The sequence below is a fragment of the Oncorhynchus mykiss genome, chromosome 12 (genome assembly GCF_057628025.1).
Source record: "Oncorhynchus mykiss isolate SJ-2025 chromosome 12, ASM5762802v1, whole genome shotgun sequence".
NCBI lineage: Eukaryota > Metazoa > Chordata > Actinopteri > Salmoniformes > Salmonidae > Oncorhynchus > Oncorhynchus mykiss.
Window position 1 is genome coordinate 69,062,499 of NC_143033.1, and position 17,472 is coordinate 69,079,970.

At 42.9% G+C, this 17,472-nt stretch overlaps 1 protein-coding gene and 1 pseudogene across 2 annotated transcripts in view; both read right to left on the bottom strand.

The window, feature by feature from the left end:
- LOC149979348 (interferon a3-like) overlaps positions 1-17,472 on the bottom strand; it is a 209,741-nt pseudogene that overhangs the window by 17,790 nt on the left and 174,479 nt on the right. The window lies entirely within an intron of this gene.
- LOC110510821 (interferon a3-like) lies at positions 14,271-16,071 on the bottom strand. The gene is made up of 5 exons (XM_036939661.2): positions 15,937-16,071; positions 15,655-15,732; positions 15,380-15,529; positions 14,640-14,732; positions 14,271-14,425 (listed from the first exon to the last, which is right to left on the bottom strand). The coding sequence occupies exons 1-5, from the start codon at positions 16,069-16,071 to the stop codon at positions 14,330-14,332; spliced, it is 552 nt and encodes a 183-aa protein (XP_036795556.1). The 3' UTR covers positions 14,271-14,329.

The window sequence follows — 17,472 nt, forward strand, 5'->3', positions numbered from 1 at the left end:
TTCAGCAGTCTTATGGCTTGGGGGTAGAAGCTGTTAATGAGCCTTTTGGTCCTAGACTAGGAGCTCAAGTACAGTACCGCGTTCAGTGCAGTAGCAGAGATCACAGTCTATGACTTGGGTGTCTGAAGTCTTTGACCATTTTTTGGGCTTTCCTCTGACACCGCCTAGTACATAGGTCCTGGATGGCAGGAAGCTTGGCTCCGGCGATGTACTGGACCGTGCGTACTACCCTTACGGCCAGATGCAGAGCAGTTGCCATACCAGGAAGTGATGCAAGCGGTCAGGATGATCTCTGCTGTATAACTTTTTGAGGATCTGGGGACCCATGCCAAATATTTTCATTCTCCCGATGGGGATATTGGCCACTCTATGGAAAGGAGAGACTTACACGATATGATAATGCTCTTCCTTTTGCTCTACGACCCCCACAAGTGTCAAAGGACTTGTCTGATGTCGGTACCATCAATGTGCCAACTTCTGTTCGTAGGTCAAAACCGTTTGGACTACAAATTAATGTGAACCCACTGTGGAACGTGGAGATTCTCGTTTTGCTCTAAACTCCCCATTAATGTCACAGAACTCATCTGAAGGTAACCAGTGCTGGTAAAAAAAATGGAAGTATGGAGGGAGTTTTGTGCCTACCCCAAAAATATATTTCCTGAGCGTTGTTTTTTTTAACAAGAAAGCTAAAACTGGTTTTGAGAAATGTTTGAAAATGAATTACAAATTTAAAACTGAAATAACACATTTACATAAGTATTATGACCCTTTACTCAGTACGTTGTTGAAGCACCTTTGGCACCGAGTACAGCCTAGTGTCTTCATGGGTATGACGCTACAGGCTTGGCACACCTGTATTTGGGGAGTTTCTCCCATTTTTCTCTGTAGTACCTCTCAAGATCTGTCAAGTTGGATGGGGAGCGTCGCTGCACAGCTATTTTCAGGTCTCTCCAGAGATGTTCAATATGTTCAAGTCCAGGCTCTGGCTGGGCAATTCAAGGACATTCAGAGACTTGTCCTGATGCCACTCCTGCGTTGTCTTGGCTGTGTGGTTAGGGTCATTGTCCTGCTGGAATGTGAACCTTCGCCCCAGTCCGAGGTCCTGAGCTCTCTGGAGCAGGTTTTCATAAAGGATCTCTATGTACTTTGCTCTGTTCATCATTCCCTCGATCCTGACTAGTCTCCTAGTCCCTGCTGCTGAAAAACAACCCCACCATGTGATGCTGCCACCACCATGCTTCACCGTAGGGATGGTGTCAGGTTTCCTCCAGAAGTGATGCTTGGCATTCAGGCCAAGAGTTCAAACTTGGTTTCATCAGATCAGATCATCTTGTTTCTCATGTTCTTACTCCAATAGGTGCCTCTTGGCGAACTCCAAGCGGATTGTCATGTGCCTTTTACTGGGGAGTGGCTTCTGTCTGGCCACTCTACCATAAAGGCCTGATTGGTGGGGTGCTGCAGAGATGGTTGTCCTTCTGGAAGGTTCTTCCATCTCCAAAGAGGAACTCTGGAGGTCTGTCAGAGTGTCATGGTGACATTTAAGTTCTTGGTCACCTTCATAACCAAGGGCTTTCTCTCCCGATTGCTCAGTTTGGCCGGGCGGCCAGCTCTAGGAAATGTCTTGGTATTTCTGTTTTTATTTTTAATACATTTGCAAAAATGTCTAAAAACTTGTTTTCACTTTGTCATTGTGTGGTGTTATTTGTAGATCAATGATTATTGATTTTTAGAATAAGGTGTAATGTAACAAAGGTGTAATGTAACAATATATGGAAAAAGTCAAGGGGTCTGAATACTTTCCGAATTCACTGTATCAAACAACCTGACAATGATCCACATCATATGGGTAGAATCGAGGCCTTTCCCTGTCATGAAATACAGAGCAGTGTCCCTCTTGGTTCTCATTGGCGAAGACTGAACTCAAGTTAGGGGTCATGTCAGACTCTCCTATACCACTTTGCCCAACATGTTATACCCCAGAGGTTGTAAATACACCCTTTTTAAGTTGATATAACTTGCATTATTACTATAGGGCTGTGAAAACCATAGACTAAAGGCGTCAGACTGAGCATTTGTCACTGGAAATTGCTGATGACATTGAACATAGTTTGGGATTAGGGTATTTCATTCATTTCAGTCTCTCTATTCTGCCCTGGAATTGCATTCCTATGCAAAACTAGACAGATAGCTAACAACTAAATCTTCAATAAAACTCCCAAGGCGTGACTTTTCTGGATTTAATATGTTGAAAACGTTTAAATACAACGCACATGCCAAGGTACCATATGTCTGGCATGATGCCAAACCAGACGACAATTACCATATGAGTTGCAACTAGCCAACTCGTTCACTACTCTAATAATGTGCAAACACCTCTGTACAATAACAAAGCATATTACACTAGAAACAGTAAGAAAACTACAGTATTGTATTTTTACAATTCGTTTAATGAAGCACGAGAGCAAACTAATACAGCTGACGGCATACATGAAAGGCAAGGCAATTTGTGTGAGTAAATGCAACCAACTAACATTGCAAGCAATTCTATCAATAATAATATTATCATCACTAGCAATATGCTTGAATCTAATTTACAAATAAATATTTTCTGGTGCTGAAGCGTAACAAGAAATAACTGCACAGAAAGAACAGCACCGTAGCGTTGCTTTTAGCTGCATCTCTCTGCGTGCAGAAAGACGACTCTATTCTACTTTCTGTTTCCGTACAGTCTAAGTACCAGAAAGCTCCAATAGGAGGCGACAAACACCATGGGACACAATGAAAATCAGTTTTAACCACCGTAATAAAATAATATGTTACCTTCTAACAGGATGGCAGCACACTCCCCGCCTGTTATAAAGAAATTGTGCCGTTATGAAATAAAACATGTATCAAGAAACAAATAATGTCCTTTTATAAAAATGTATATTTTGTCTCTAGGATGCTTCAAAAAGAAGAACAACAATCTCTGAGATTGGTCTCAGAAACACGTTAGCAGCCTCTTGCTTGACAATTTTTTGTTCTACTTTCCTAACCTTTTTGTCAGTCATTTCTGTGCACCTGACTGTCTTTCAATAAGACAACATCTCCCACTTTTACATTTGTCTTTTCTGCGTCTCTGCAGCGTTGTCAGGTACTCCTGTCTCCATCTTTTCCAAAAGGTGTCAGCGATACACTGGACTTGTTCCACTGTTTTCCATTAAGGTTGTTCATGCTGAAGTATCCAGAAGGGGCTCAGGAAGTGCTGGCCTCTTGTGTCAGTTACATTGAGGGTGTGAGAATGGCAGGCATGTCAGGGTCGGTTAACATTGACGTGAGGGTTCTCGCATTGATTATTTCCATAAGAGTGCTCAAGACCTCATGTGTGAGATGAGTGGAGCACGTCTGAAACAGCATAGCATTTGGCAACCCCAATGAGTCTCTCCCAAGAACAACCCATTTGAGACGAGTGTGGGGGATTAAATATTTAAGTACATCCCTTGTCTGAGAGGTATTTAGTCAGTTCTGAGTCATTTGTTTCTATTCCGAGTTCCTTGCAGGCACCTATGAAGTTTGAACCTCAATCAGAGCATAGCACTTTTGCTGGACCACGGGATAGACAAAAAACGCCTTAGTGCACTGATGAATCTGGATGTGGACATGGATTCGATGAGGTCAATATGGACAGCTCTAGTAGACATATATGGAAAGAGCACCACCCAGCGCTTGGAGTCTGCACTACCACCTCTTTTATTTTTTTAATTTCACCTTTATTTAACCAGGTAGGCCAGTTGAGAACAAGTTCTCCTTTCCAAATGCGACCTGGCCTGACCTCTAGTGCTACGAGTTATGACATTCCATGGTCCAAACACATCAACTCCAGCGCTGGTGAATGGTGGTTCAGATGTGAGTCTGTCTGTAAGTCAGCCTTGTTTTGGTCAAGTATCCTCCCTCTAACTTTACAGCAGGTGACACACTTGTGAATGATACCAGAGACCAGACGTTTGCTCCCAATAATCCAGAAGCCTGCTGCTCGAATAGCTCTGAAAGATTAGTGGAATCTGTGTGAGTAGCTGGACAGGTAGGATGACTGACAGTGAAGGTGAACAGGTGGTCACGTGTCAGGTGACAGAGGAATGGATGAGACTGAGGCAGGAATTCCTTTAACCATAAAGTGGTATATTTACTGAGTAGTCTGTGCTGCATCACAAAGGAAACAAATAACATGTATCCAATCAGATTCATAATCAAAGATCAAATCATATCATTCATTATTAACACAAGTTAGGGAGGTCAACAGTTCAGTTCATTAAGTCAATAGTAATCATCCGCGAGACATTTAGGCTCGTAACTATTTATCATAAATCATGAAAGAATACAAACAGGGAATTGTTATACAATCTATAATCCCCATGATCAAAGTCTATCAGTTAGCAAACAATGACGTTTCTCATTTCACTCTTTCAATTATCTTCATGTGTACATATAATCAATTTCAATACATATGAACCATATCGGTTGCATAATTGGCCTATGAGGATCCGTAGGGCCGTGATCATTGACAATTCACATTACACAATATGTTTGAAGCGTGCGCTCCAAGCCGCGCTCCGCGGTAAAACCTATAAACAATAACTGAATGGCCCACTCTCCCGATCGCCACAGATAATTCAGATGAAAGGTAACATAGTCGGTGGACTTACGTGGATTCATGGACGCACAGAACTTCTGGATCAGATGGAGTTAAGGAAGAGAAAGCAGCGAGATCAGGCGATGGCAATTTCCTCCTTTTATGGAGTTGAGATCTGTCGGACATTTCCACCTGACCTAATTAGAGCGCCCTGGTCCAGCTGAGTAAATGGCAATGAATTAAAGGAGTATTCCACCAACTCCATGGGCCTTTTCTACAGCCACCCCGGAAATTTGTTAAATTCCACACTCCTCAAAAAAGGCTCATTGCTACCCGTCCTCTGTCATCTCAGGGAGAGGAATTAGTCGGGCAACTGGCCGGATATATGTCCGGTTCTTCACTGATCTAACACGACCATCGGTCCCAGGCATAGTCTTAGTTATACGGCCCACCGGCCAGGAGGCTCGAGGCAGCTGAGGGTCCACCATCATTACTACTTGGCCAGTTTCCAGGCTGGCCATTTCTCTCCGCCATTTCCCTCTGTGCTGTAGACTTGGTAGGTAATCCCGAATGAATCGGGCCCAAAAATGGTCAGCTAAGATTTGGCTGTGTCGCCACCGGCGTCTGCCTACGAGGTTGGTATCAGCATACATGGCTTGAGGAAGTGACGCATCTCGGCGTCCCATCAAGAGCATATTCAGTGTAACCGGATCGGGGTCAGCGATGTCTGCAGAGAGATATCCCAAGGGTTTGGAGTCAATGATAATTGGGTGGATAGCATCTGGGTCCAAAACCTCTGCTTGGCGCAGCCTCCCTCCGACTCTGATCACTCCAAGGATTGGATCATATTCTGGGGCAAGAGAGAGAAGATGGCTGTCCTTAGCCACTTCCCTACCGGCTTTCAGAGCTTTTAACTCCTCAGGGAAGCTAACTGCTTGTGCTTGCTGGAGTAGTGTCTCTGCCGCGAGGGAGGTAGGTATAGAAGCCACCCCATCTGAGGTCTGGTTTGTGGCAGTGATCAGATCCGGCAGTGTTTGGGATTGTGTTAGGTCAGGGAGAGCCGTTGTTGGTTCCGTAGAAATGCTGTAGCATTGGGCGGACCTCCTTAACTCATAAGCTTCAGTTGGTTGCGGAGGGGCCGTACGCCTGGGGGCTGTCGGCCACTCGTTCTCTGGTTGGGAAAAGCCTGCCTTCACAAGGTTATGAATCTCTCGGTTATGAACTTCTGCAAGCTCAGGATTCTTCACCAGGCGTCGCTCCGTTCCACGCAGTAGTGGGAGTACAGCCCGTGTCGTGGTTGCCAGAGGAGGATGGTTGGGCACCCGTAGCAGTGGGGTTGCATACCTGCAAACGCCATCCATTTCAGTGGTGGTGGTGCTCTTCTCCAGGAGGTCTAATGCATAGGAGTCATGTTTCGAGCGAGTGACCTCCTGTAGCTTCCGGTTGGAGAATGTGTCCATCTTCCAGAGCATCTCAACATTCCGCAGGAGGTTAGTGGCTGCATCTGGATTGCTTCTGGTGAAGAGGACTTGCTGTGACTGTACAGCTTGGGTGGAGAGAAGTAGATGGGATGGACCTTGCACAGCCCAACCCAAGGATGTATGGACAGCAATGGGCCCTCCTTCTGGTCCAGCTCGTATAGGCTCAGTCGGGGTAACGAGATGTGGGTGGTCTGACCCAATCAGGATAAGTGGCGCTACTCTGGCCAGGTTAGGAAGAGGCAATCCTCGTAGATGAGGATATTGTTTCTGTAGAAGACTTACCAGGCAGGAGTGCTCTGCGAGATTCAAGCCATCTGCCGTGAAGGCATTGGTGATGTTATAGGCCACGTCCCTGTTTCCTGAAGGTGAAATGCTAAATGTTACAGCAGAGCCTTTCATTTGGATAACATCATGTCGCAACGTTCTGAGATTAAGGGTCTCGGGGGTCCCCTCCAGGTTAAGCTGACGGGTGGCCGCCGTGAGAATGATTGTTCTTTCTGACCCATCATCTAGAACAGCGAATGTATCAATGCTTCTCCCTTCACTTTTCAGAGTGACCTTGACCACCTTCAACATGACCCTTGGAGACCGGTTCTGCTGGTCGAGGTACAGCTCCTTTGCAGCTCCTACCATGAGCATATTCTGCTCCTTCTGTGCTTGCGGAATTAGATCATGCAACACGGTGAGATGGATTCCTTTACAGTGGTTGCAGGGTTTCCTCAATGTGCAGGTCTCCGCCTTATGGCTACGGGCACACTTGTAGCATCGCTCGCCTGAAGTGATCCAGGCCTTCAATTGAGTTTGAGTGAGCTTTTTTACCCTGGGGCATGAGCCAAGGAAGTGCCCCTTACTATTGCAATATGGGCAGTAAGGCTGGAATTTGATGTTCTTGCTCTTGAGAGGGGTCTTCTTCCCGGGTTCCTCCCGGGCCTCACTATTTAAGTACATGGTAGTGGGATTTGGCCTTTTCTGTCCCTCCTGGTGTTCAAATTCCTTCCTTCCCCCGGTGGCTATGGCTGAGATTGTGGCCTGGTGAGCGATGCTCTTCGCCTTCACCTCCAACCATGCGGCCAGGTCTCTAAGAGCATAGGTGCTTCTCGAGCCCTCTTTCAGGATGCCCTTATTCAAACAATGTTCAATGAAACTGTCTCTGAGGTACACTGGAAGTTTGCTAAGAAGCCTGTCCACGTGGGAGCCACATTTCAGCTCGTTCCCGTCTTCTCCTTCAACGGATTGGAGCATCGAGGTCAGGGATTGGACAGCCAGGGAGAATTCTTGGAAGGCAGCATGGTCTCCCATTTTAATTGGAGATGTGTTCAGGATGTTGTTTAGTTCATTCTGGACTAGCTGACGTGGCTCACCATATCTCACCTTCAGGGCCTGGAGAGCAGCAGTGTATGGTGTTGCGGAGTGCATAAAGGATTGGGCCAGCCTGTATGCACTGGGAAACCGCAAATGATCCAGTAGTACTTGGTATTTGTAGCGTTCTGACAGATGACTGTGAATACCCAGTAGGCTCTCCAATGCCATTTCCAAAAGGACAAATTCACTCTCCTTTCCGTTTTCAAAGTATGGCAGTTTGGGTCTGGGAATTCCATAGGCTGAGGCTACTAGAAGTTTCATAATGTTGGCTCCCTCTTCTGGTTGCGTGAAGGATAAACCCGGGACTTCTGATGATCCCACTGTGGCCTCATTGGGCCGGTCCCCTACTTTCCCAGACCCACCATTTGTGGCAGCCGGAATTGGGCGAGAGCCCTCCGACCTGTTGTTTGAGGACTGGTCTGGCCCTGGACGAAAGGAACGATTTGCCTTGGTTGGTAATTGGTGGAAAGGCGAAGGAGTGATGCTTTGTCCAGATGGAGGAATGCTAACTTGTGTCACTGGCATAGAGGGCGTTGGCGGAGCGGCCTGTCTCCCGTGCTCCGTGTTGGCTGTTGACCGCGGAGCCTCCGGGGACTGTGTGCCATGCTGTACCAGAGGGGCAGATTGGGAAAGAAAGGCAGACAGTTCAGGTCCATGTGGAGGGGTGGTCAGGTCAACTCCCTGTTCGTTCCTCTCCAGGAAGGATGATACCATCCGTGCCTCCTCCAATTCCCTTCTGGCTTGACGGTGCCTTCGCTGCTGTGCCAGGTCCTTGGCAATGAATTCCCGTTCCTGTAGAGCTCTACGGGCCTGCACATCCAATTGGTGACATCGTTCATCAGCCTGTCGTTCCTCCTCAATCTGACGCTCAATTTCTTCCAAAGCTAATAGTTTCATCCTCTCTTGTAGGACAGCGGTCTGTGAATCGCTGAGGGCTAGTGAATGGCGGCTGCCATGGCCACTCCCAAAGGGGTATCCACTGGTCGAACTCCCACTCCGTCTAGAGTGCTTCGATGATTTCCCATAAGTTAAGGAGTGAGTGTATTTATGCTGCAGTAGTTTATGTGTCGGGGGGCTAGGGTTAGTTTGTTATATCTGGAGTACTTCTCCTGTCCTATTCGGTGTCCTGTGTGAATCTAAGTGTGCGTTCTCTAATTCTCTCCTTCTCTCTTTCTCTCTCTCGGAGGACCTGAGCCCTAGGACCATGCCCCAGGACTACCTGACATGATGACTCCTTGCTGTCCCCAGTCCACCTGGCTGTGCTGCTGCTCCAGTTTCAACTGTTCTGCCTTATTATTATTCAACCATGCTGATCATTTATGAACATTTGAACATCTTGGCCATGTTCTGTTATAATCTCCACCCGGCACAGCCAGAAGAGGACTGGCCATCCCACATATGCTCTCTCTAATTCTCTCTTTCTTTCTCTCTCTCGGAGGACCTGAGCCCTAGGACCATGCCCCAGGAATACCTGACATGATGACTCCTTGCTGTCCCCAGTCCACCTGACTGTGCTGCTGCTCCAGTTTCAACTATTCTGCCTTATTATTATTCGACCATGCTGGTCATTTATGAACATTTGAACATCTTGACCATGTTTTGTTATAATCTCCACCCGGCACAGCCAGAAGAGGACTGGCCACCCCACATAGCCTGGTTCCTCTCTAGGTTTCTTCCTAGGTTTTGGCCTTTCTAGGGAGTTTTTCCTAGCCACCGTGCTTCTTCACCTGCATTGCTTGCTGTTTGGGGTTTTAGGCTGGGTTTCTGTACAGCACTTTGAGATATCAGCTGATGTACGAAGGGCTATATAAAATAAATTTGATTGATTGATTGATTGAGTGGAGCCTGCCTCAGGAAGCTGGTCGACCTGTGCGGTGGGAGTTACCTCCTCCATAGGTTCTTCATGTAGACCACTTTCCTGCTCCAAAGCAGTTTCCAGTCCTTGGCTCAGAGGGGATGGTTGATGGCTGAAACATATAGTTGATCCATCAACACTTTGATCTCTGGTGGGCTTGCCCTTTGATGTCGGAAACTTGACCACATAATCCGAAAGATAACCAGGTGCTTGCCTGGTTCTTCTGGTGCTGCTGGTGATTGAGGATGAAGCCTTTGTTGCTTTAGGCTTAGCTCCTGGATATTTCCTTTGTTCCAAGACCTTTCCCTCAGCTGCTCTCTCCTCCTCTCTTCTTCCTTCCAGTGGAGACAATTCTTCCCTCTCCGCCTCCATTTCCTTTTCACCTGTCTTTGGTTCAGTCATCATCCGGCTCAAAGGACCATTGAAAGATTAGTGGAATCTGTGTGAGTAGCTGGACAGGTAGGATGACTGACAGTGAAGGTGAACAGGTGGTCACGTGTCAGGTGACAGAGGAATGGATGAGACTGAGGCAGGAATTCCTTTAACCATAAAGTGGTATATTTACTGAGTAGTCTGTGCTGCATCACAAAGGAAACAAATAACATGTATCCAATCAGATTCATAATCAAAGATCAAATCATATCATTCATTATTAACACAAGTTAGGGAGGTCAACAGTTTAGTTCATTAAGTCAATAGTAATCATCCGCGAGACATTTAGGCTCGTAACTATTTATCATAAATCATGAAAGAATACAAACAGGGAATGGTTATACAATCTATAATCCCCATGATCAAAGTCTATCAGTTAGCAAACAATGACGTTTCTCATTTCACTCTTTCAATTATCTTCATGTGTACATATAATCAATTTCAATACATATGAACCATATCGGTTGCATAATTGGCCTATGAGGATCCGTAGGGCCGTGATCATTGACAATTCACATTACACAATATGTTTGAAGCGTGCGCTCCAAGCCGCGCTCCGCGGTAAAACCTATAAACAATAACTGAATGGCCCACTCTCCCGATCGCCACAGATAATTCAGATGAAAGGTAACATAGTCGGTGGACTTACGTGGATTCATGGACGCACAGAACTTCTGGATCAGATGGAGTTAAGGAAGAGAAAGCAGCGAGATCAGGCGATGGCAATTTCCTCCTTTTATGGAGTTGAGATCTGTCGGACATTTCCACCTGACCTAATTAGAGCGCCCTGGTCCCGCTGAGTAAATGGCAATGAATTAAAGGAGTATTCCACCAACTCCATGGGCCTTTTCTACAAGCTCCATCTGAAAAATGACGGCCCTGGTGAGCCACTTGCTTGTGATAATGTCTTACCAGCAGAGCGGCAACATGATGTGATGATGAGAGGATATTTTCCGTCTTGTGACAATGTAAGAAGAGAATAAGCAGCCTCCCACCCTCAGCAATCCATCCTCATCATTCACTGGGTTCAGCTTTTTGAGTGTACATTATTTTAGGAACTCTTTTAATTTTTCAAGGCATTTGAATTCCTTTTTGAAGGATTCATGTTGCACACAGTGAATGATTGCTGTTTTGGCTTGTGACAACTCACTTGTACTGCATGGTTTACTGCAGTCATGCCAGCCTCTGCAGTTGGTGTCGTCCGCACCTTCATAGAAGGATCTGGCAACATGAATGAGTCGTGCTGTGGCTTGATTGAGAGCTTTCCAGCTTGAGAACCTCTCAAAGCGATGAGGGCCGAGTTGAGCTTCAGAAATCTTAGTGGCAAAGGCAGTGACGTCTGCTTGAATCTTTGTGATCTGTGTGAGGCTCTACAAGGTCAGGATTGATTGTCTCAGACTCACTTGAGTTTGCTTGGGTCAGGAAAGGTGGACATGAGAACCAACTGGTGTGCTTTAAGAGCACAGCTAGTATGGGCCTGGTTGCATGGTCTGCTGGACTGCTGTTGGTGTTTACATAACACCACTGGATGGGTAGAATTCCTGATGTGAGTTACCCTATTGGCAACATACACATAGAATCTTTTGGTGACATTGTGGATGTAACCGAGAACTATCTTACTGTTTGTGTAAAACTCTGATCAGTTCATACATCTCAACAGCTAGCACAGCCTCACACAGTTCTAGGCGTGGGATAGTGTTGGCCGGCTGAGGGGCCAATTTTGATTTCCCCAAGATAAATCCAACATGGCATTGACCTTTCAGAGTCAATAACTCTCAGGTAGGCTACCACTCCTATGGCTACTGTAGAGGCATCCGAGAAGATGTGCAGCTCTCTTCTTTGAGTGGTAGACAAGGAGACTGGGGTGTTCATCCTGTACTCAGTTATGTTTTCTATCTGGGTTGTTGTCTTCATACCAGAGAAACCTTAAGTAATCTCTGTGATCCTCACGTACACCAAAACAGTAAATCATTTGTTACACATCTGCCGTTAGTGCAATACAATCCTTGCGGAAGCGCATTAGGACGCCCAAGAGTGTGTTTTTTAAGTCTGGACCACTGAGCAGAACGTTGTTAAGTGACACTCGTTGACGCTTAGCACTGGAGTCAAACACTACTCTTGTATGTTCAGGCTTTTGTGGATAGTGAACACCAAATATGGACAGATACCAGTGTTCTTTGTCTCCCATCTTTTGCATGAAGAATAAAATGACATTTTGTGTCAGGCTTTTTGTCAAAAGTCCTGCGAAGTGATGTGAGACAGTTCATGACCTGCATGGCCTATCGTCTGGCATCATGTCACAGTCTATCAGAGTAGGGAGAGTGAGCTGCATGTGTCCGTCTATAGACTCCACCATGAACTTGACGGCTCTCCTGCCTGAAGTCTCTGTTACCCCAGAACAGGTCTTCATGGTATATGGAGCAGAGTTGTCATTGATGTTGAAGAGATTCAAAAACGCTGTCTTGGCCAGAGATTTGTTGCTCTGTTCATCAAGCACTACATGAATGTTGACGACTCTCTCTCTATTGTCCCAGCTGGATAAGATTTGACTAGGCATATTTTTGACTAAAATCAATTTGGATTTGCTTAACACTTTTTTGGTTACTACATGATTCCATATGTGTTATTTCAAAGTTGTGATGTCTTCACTATTATTTCACAATATAGAATATAGTAAAAATAAAGAAAACCCCTTCAGGAATATATAAAGAAAGAGAATTGTAGCCCTAGGAAGAATAAATAAAGACAATTGTGTAATGTACTGTAGTCTCCACGAACTATCAAATGCATTATGAAGACAATTGTAAAGGCCTACAGTTGGCTACATGAGAAAAGGGTCTTTCTGACTCCAAATACACCAGTATCCTAAAGAATTAAGAGAAAACAAGCATTGGAAAGGGTTTTGGCATTAAGAAAAATTTTAAAAACAATGTAAGGCTTCTATTATAATATAATTATTTTGGTGACAACCTGGTTGATGAACAATATTTGGTGTTATCACGTTTTTTTTTTTTTATATAAGTATATATGGGACAACAAAAAGGCAGTTGCTCATCAAGCATTACTCAAATAACTTTGAAAAGATTGTTACAAAGTTTGACACCCAAAAAAGTTTGTTCCAATGAATGAAGTTGCACAATAATGTGTCTTTTCCTACGTATTAACTAGCACAAAATGTGTATATTTTCACTCAAATTAAGCCACATTAAAACCCACAAAAATACTTGAAATATGCTAAATTATTTTTGTACATATTTGCACGAAATGAGTGTGAGATTGTGTTGCAACACAACAAACCAATGTACAAACGTGTTTTACACCATTGGTTGAAACAATGTGATTATTAAAAAACACTATAATCTGTACATTTTTCCATTTCCACACGATTTCATTTCGAAAAACCTCACAAATTCAATAACTGTTGTCCTGAAATGATGAAACCCCACAGTCAATTGAATTGAGTAAATGTACCAACGAAAAAGTGATTCAAATACAACCATTCAATATAGGCTTCTGTGTTATTTTAAGCCTTTGCTATTAGAAGTAGATTCATTTTGCTAAAGTAGGGTTTTGCAGAACGATGAAGTGTCTCCATGAAAACGTATAGAATGGTAGAATTCTCGTCTGCAACTGTTTGAAACGATTCAATGTAGTAAGTGGTATTGTCACATCAAAGAAGGCATTTTAAGTTGCTAGCAAAAAATCATACTCATGCATTCAGATACAGTCGTTATCTGTCTGAAAATTAAATTTCTTAAGTAATCCTGGTGCCTTTTGTTCCATGACAGAGTTTGACTAGAACGAGCAAATACAGTACCCTTCTCACTTGATATTAAATGACATATGCTGTCAAAACCATCTCTCTCTGTTGGGAAAAATAAATGTATGTAAATTAATGTGCTACACAATTCTTTGGCTACTTTAAAAGTTACAGCCTTTACCGACCTGTTGATAATGAGTGTCTTCAAATAACAAATGAATGTTGAATGTTGATGTACAAATTCGACCGCTCTAAGGTATCAAAATGAAAATGGTAATGGTCAGGCAAGATGTCAATTGTGTCCAGATGTAGACATTTTACAACCACTGTACATCTTCAAAATGTAGGTCAAACTAGAATTGTGATTTCATGGATCATCCTTCCTTGCATCTATAGTTCTGTGACGGTGGTTATTTTTTCAACCCCATCTCTCAGCTATTTACAAAAAGAGTGTTTGAGTGTGTGCTTTGGTTTAGTTTGAACTGCAGAGTTCCATTTAGAAAGTCGGTCTATAAAAAAATGTATGCATAAAAGAAATGAATGGATGAATGCAGGCATGCGTGAATAAATTATTTAAGTGAATGAAAACAATATGAGAATAGTTGTACGTATTTTTTATTTAAATGTATTATAAATAAAACACGAATAAATAAATACATTGTGTATACATAAATATCCATCTACCAATATATATAAAATAAATAAATCAGTCATTCAGTCAATCGAGCAGCCGAACAGTCAGTCAGTCAGTCAGTATATATATCAGCCATCAATCTGTTAACCAGCCTGAGGAATATGTCACGTTTCCAATGATGATTATGTGGTTCTCCTCACGGCTTGACTCTGCTGTCGATGAATTTCTTGAACTGCACCAAGTTTTCGCGAATCTCCTTTCGCACAATCTCCCATGCGCATGCGCTGTGTTCCTGGAGAGCGTACAAGATTTACATTTTATTTCAGTCAACTCAACCACTGCAGGTGTTGTTGATCCAGCGCATCCATCGACATAAAAACGGCACTTGGCAATTCCAAGTTTCAAATGTGAGTTGTGGCATTGAAATGCGTCCTATTTGTGGTGATCTAGAACTTTTGCTCAGATTAATTTAGCCTCTATTCGAGGACATTTGATATTGGACCCACCTTCTCTTTCAAGACCGTGTTCAGCTTGTTGAAATATGTTTTCAGAGTAACCGAACCTCCATCTCCAGAGGATTCCCAAACACCACCCACAACCTGGAGACAATATAAAATGCTGGTTATGAAAATATATATATTTTTTATTGTAGTGTATAAATTATTATTATGTATATACCAATGCCCACGATTGTCTGCCCCAAAATGTGTACACCACATTAGTAACACGTTCATAACATTGAGTTTCACCCCGTTTTACCCTCAAAACAGCCTAAATTCGTCAGGGGCATGTGTTCCACGGCGATACTGGCCCATGTTGACTCCAATACTTCCCACAGATGTGTCATGTTGGCTTGATGTCCATTGGGTGGTGGACCATTGTTCATACACAAGGGAAACTGTTGAGCATGAGAAAGCCAGCGGCGTTGCAGTTCTTGACACATTCAAACTGGTGCGCCTGGCACCTACATCCATACTCCTACATCCAGACATATTTGTTCTTGCACATTCACCCTCTGAATGGCACACGTACACAATCCATGTCTCAATTGTCTCAAGGCTTAAAAATCCTTCTTTAACCTGTCTCCGCCCCTTCCTCCACACCAATAGGAGTGGGTCTAACAAGTGAGGGATCATTGCTTTCACCTGGATTCAGCTGGCCAGTCTATGTCATGGAAAGAGCAGGTGCTAATGTTTTGTTCACACAGCGTATAACCTATAGACTACACAAGAGGGATCGTACTTACACATAACTCTAAGTTTTGAACTTGACGATATATGACGTTTTGGAACATGTTAAGTTTTATTTTGTTCCACGTGACAGACGTCAGACTGTTGTTATATAATTGGTCCACATATCGCATAGCCTCCAATGCAACCACAGAGACGTCCTCACCCTGGATAAAATAAAACAGGGTTTTAGGCATTGGGTGTCTAAATAAATGGTTAAACTTCCAATTTACCATACTGTACTTTAGTTATACTGTACTTTAGTTTATCAATATACTGAAGTGTATCCTACCTCTGTGTTCTTGTAAAGATCCTCTGGAAACATTTGTTCGACGTTTTCTTCTGCACACATAAGTGGAAAGAGTCCACCCTGAAATAGAATTCATATCAATATCAAGAAGTAAACTATATTGTGATAGTAACCTTAAATGAAACTTTGTGGTACAGAAAGTGAAAGTATTGCTTAAAAATAAAATTAGCTATAATGCAAAATAGAAATATAAATATTATTGCGAATTTTCGTCATAAATTTGTGCACATCAAATAGCGGACTGGTGCAGTTTAAATTCCTCACCATATCTGAGAGCAGGTCTATGCTCACATCGTTCAGCTTCCCCAACCTAAACTGCGTCCACCGGCAAGGTTTTGATGCTGCTGTGCCTTGGCAGAACAGAGTCAGGCAAATGCTCAACCATTTCAATACAGCCATGTTTCTTTAATAAGAACTTGAATGGAACAGCTAGTATAAATGATTAACGACCGATTATCTTAATCTTGATTGATATGATACCTAGTCTGTTGATGTTGCCCATTTTATATAACCCAAGTATCGCTACGTAAAGGTATCAAAATCCCTTTGTGGTGAAGAAGGGTTTCATGGTTCAGACTTTCGCTTCCCTTTATAAGCCCCAATTTTAGGGGGTAATTCTTAATTATGCTATTGTAAAACTAATCAAGAAAATGTTTTCCTATCAAGTTAACAGTTTTCATATGTAGAGAATTGCATTGGGGCAATGCATTTCATGCTAACATATTCAGCAGGTGTTAAAATGTAGGCCATTTTGAATATTAAAAACTAAGAAAACCGTGGCTGATTTGTTATTTCTATAATACAATGGTACAGGGCTCTCTCCTATGAAATGAGGGCCATGTTTAGTAAATATGCTGTAGTTTTGGACATTGCACACCACATTTTTCAGATTCTGTGTAGAAAAGTATTTTTGATAGGAGTAGCATGGAGATCCATTTTTGCTCACACTCGTTTAATCTGTTGTCGACTCTCTTTTCATCCGGTAGTGCAGTCTGAATCATTACTGTTCAGTGTTAATATTGCAAATGTTTTAAATAACAATTGAATGAAGACTAAAGCCGCCGCCTCTAAAATCGAGAGTAAAGTGCGGTGGTATTGCGGTGGTGTTGGCAGCATGCTGGGGAATTACTTTTCCTTTTCTCTTATGCGCTTCATTCTTATTAAATTGATTCGGTAAATTCCAAGAGGTCCTTTTAAAGTTGGTTCATTTTTGTTTAAAAAAAGAGTTATATGCCCTAAATTTGCCTTGACGATAATGTGCGAATTTTACCGAATGCTAATGATGGTTGTAGCTATATTTTTCCAAACTTTTTTTAACCATGAAAATCCCATTCAGATATAAAATCATATGACAATGATGACTACGACGTTAATTGGAGGTGTAGGTTTCTGATTATGCCGTTTTTATGTTAAGCCTTTATATTAGGTTACCTTGTAACCTAATGTCATTGATTGTTTTCAAACTTGAGATGAATTTCACATTACACATGTTGTTAAATGGGTCAACAGGTTTATTTCGGCAGCCTACAGTCGTGGTACGAAATAAATATATTACATCTGCTTATTTGTAGTGCATAGACTCCACTATGTTGTTGTTTTGAACTGCATATTGCATATGAACAAATTAATGCATGAAAGACTGAATGGATGAATTAATATGTAAATGAATACAAAACAATATGATAATAGATGCATGTTTTTTTCATTTAATTTTAATATAAATAAATTACAGAATAAATAAATACATAGCCTTCACATATAAATAAATCAGTCAGACAGTAAATATATAATCCATCAATC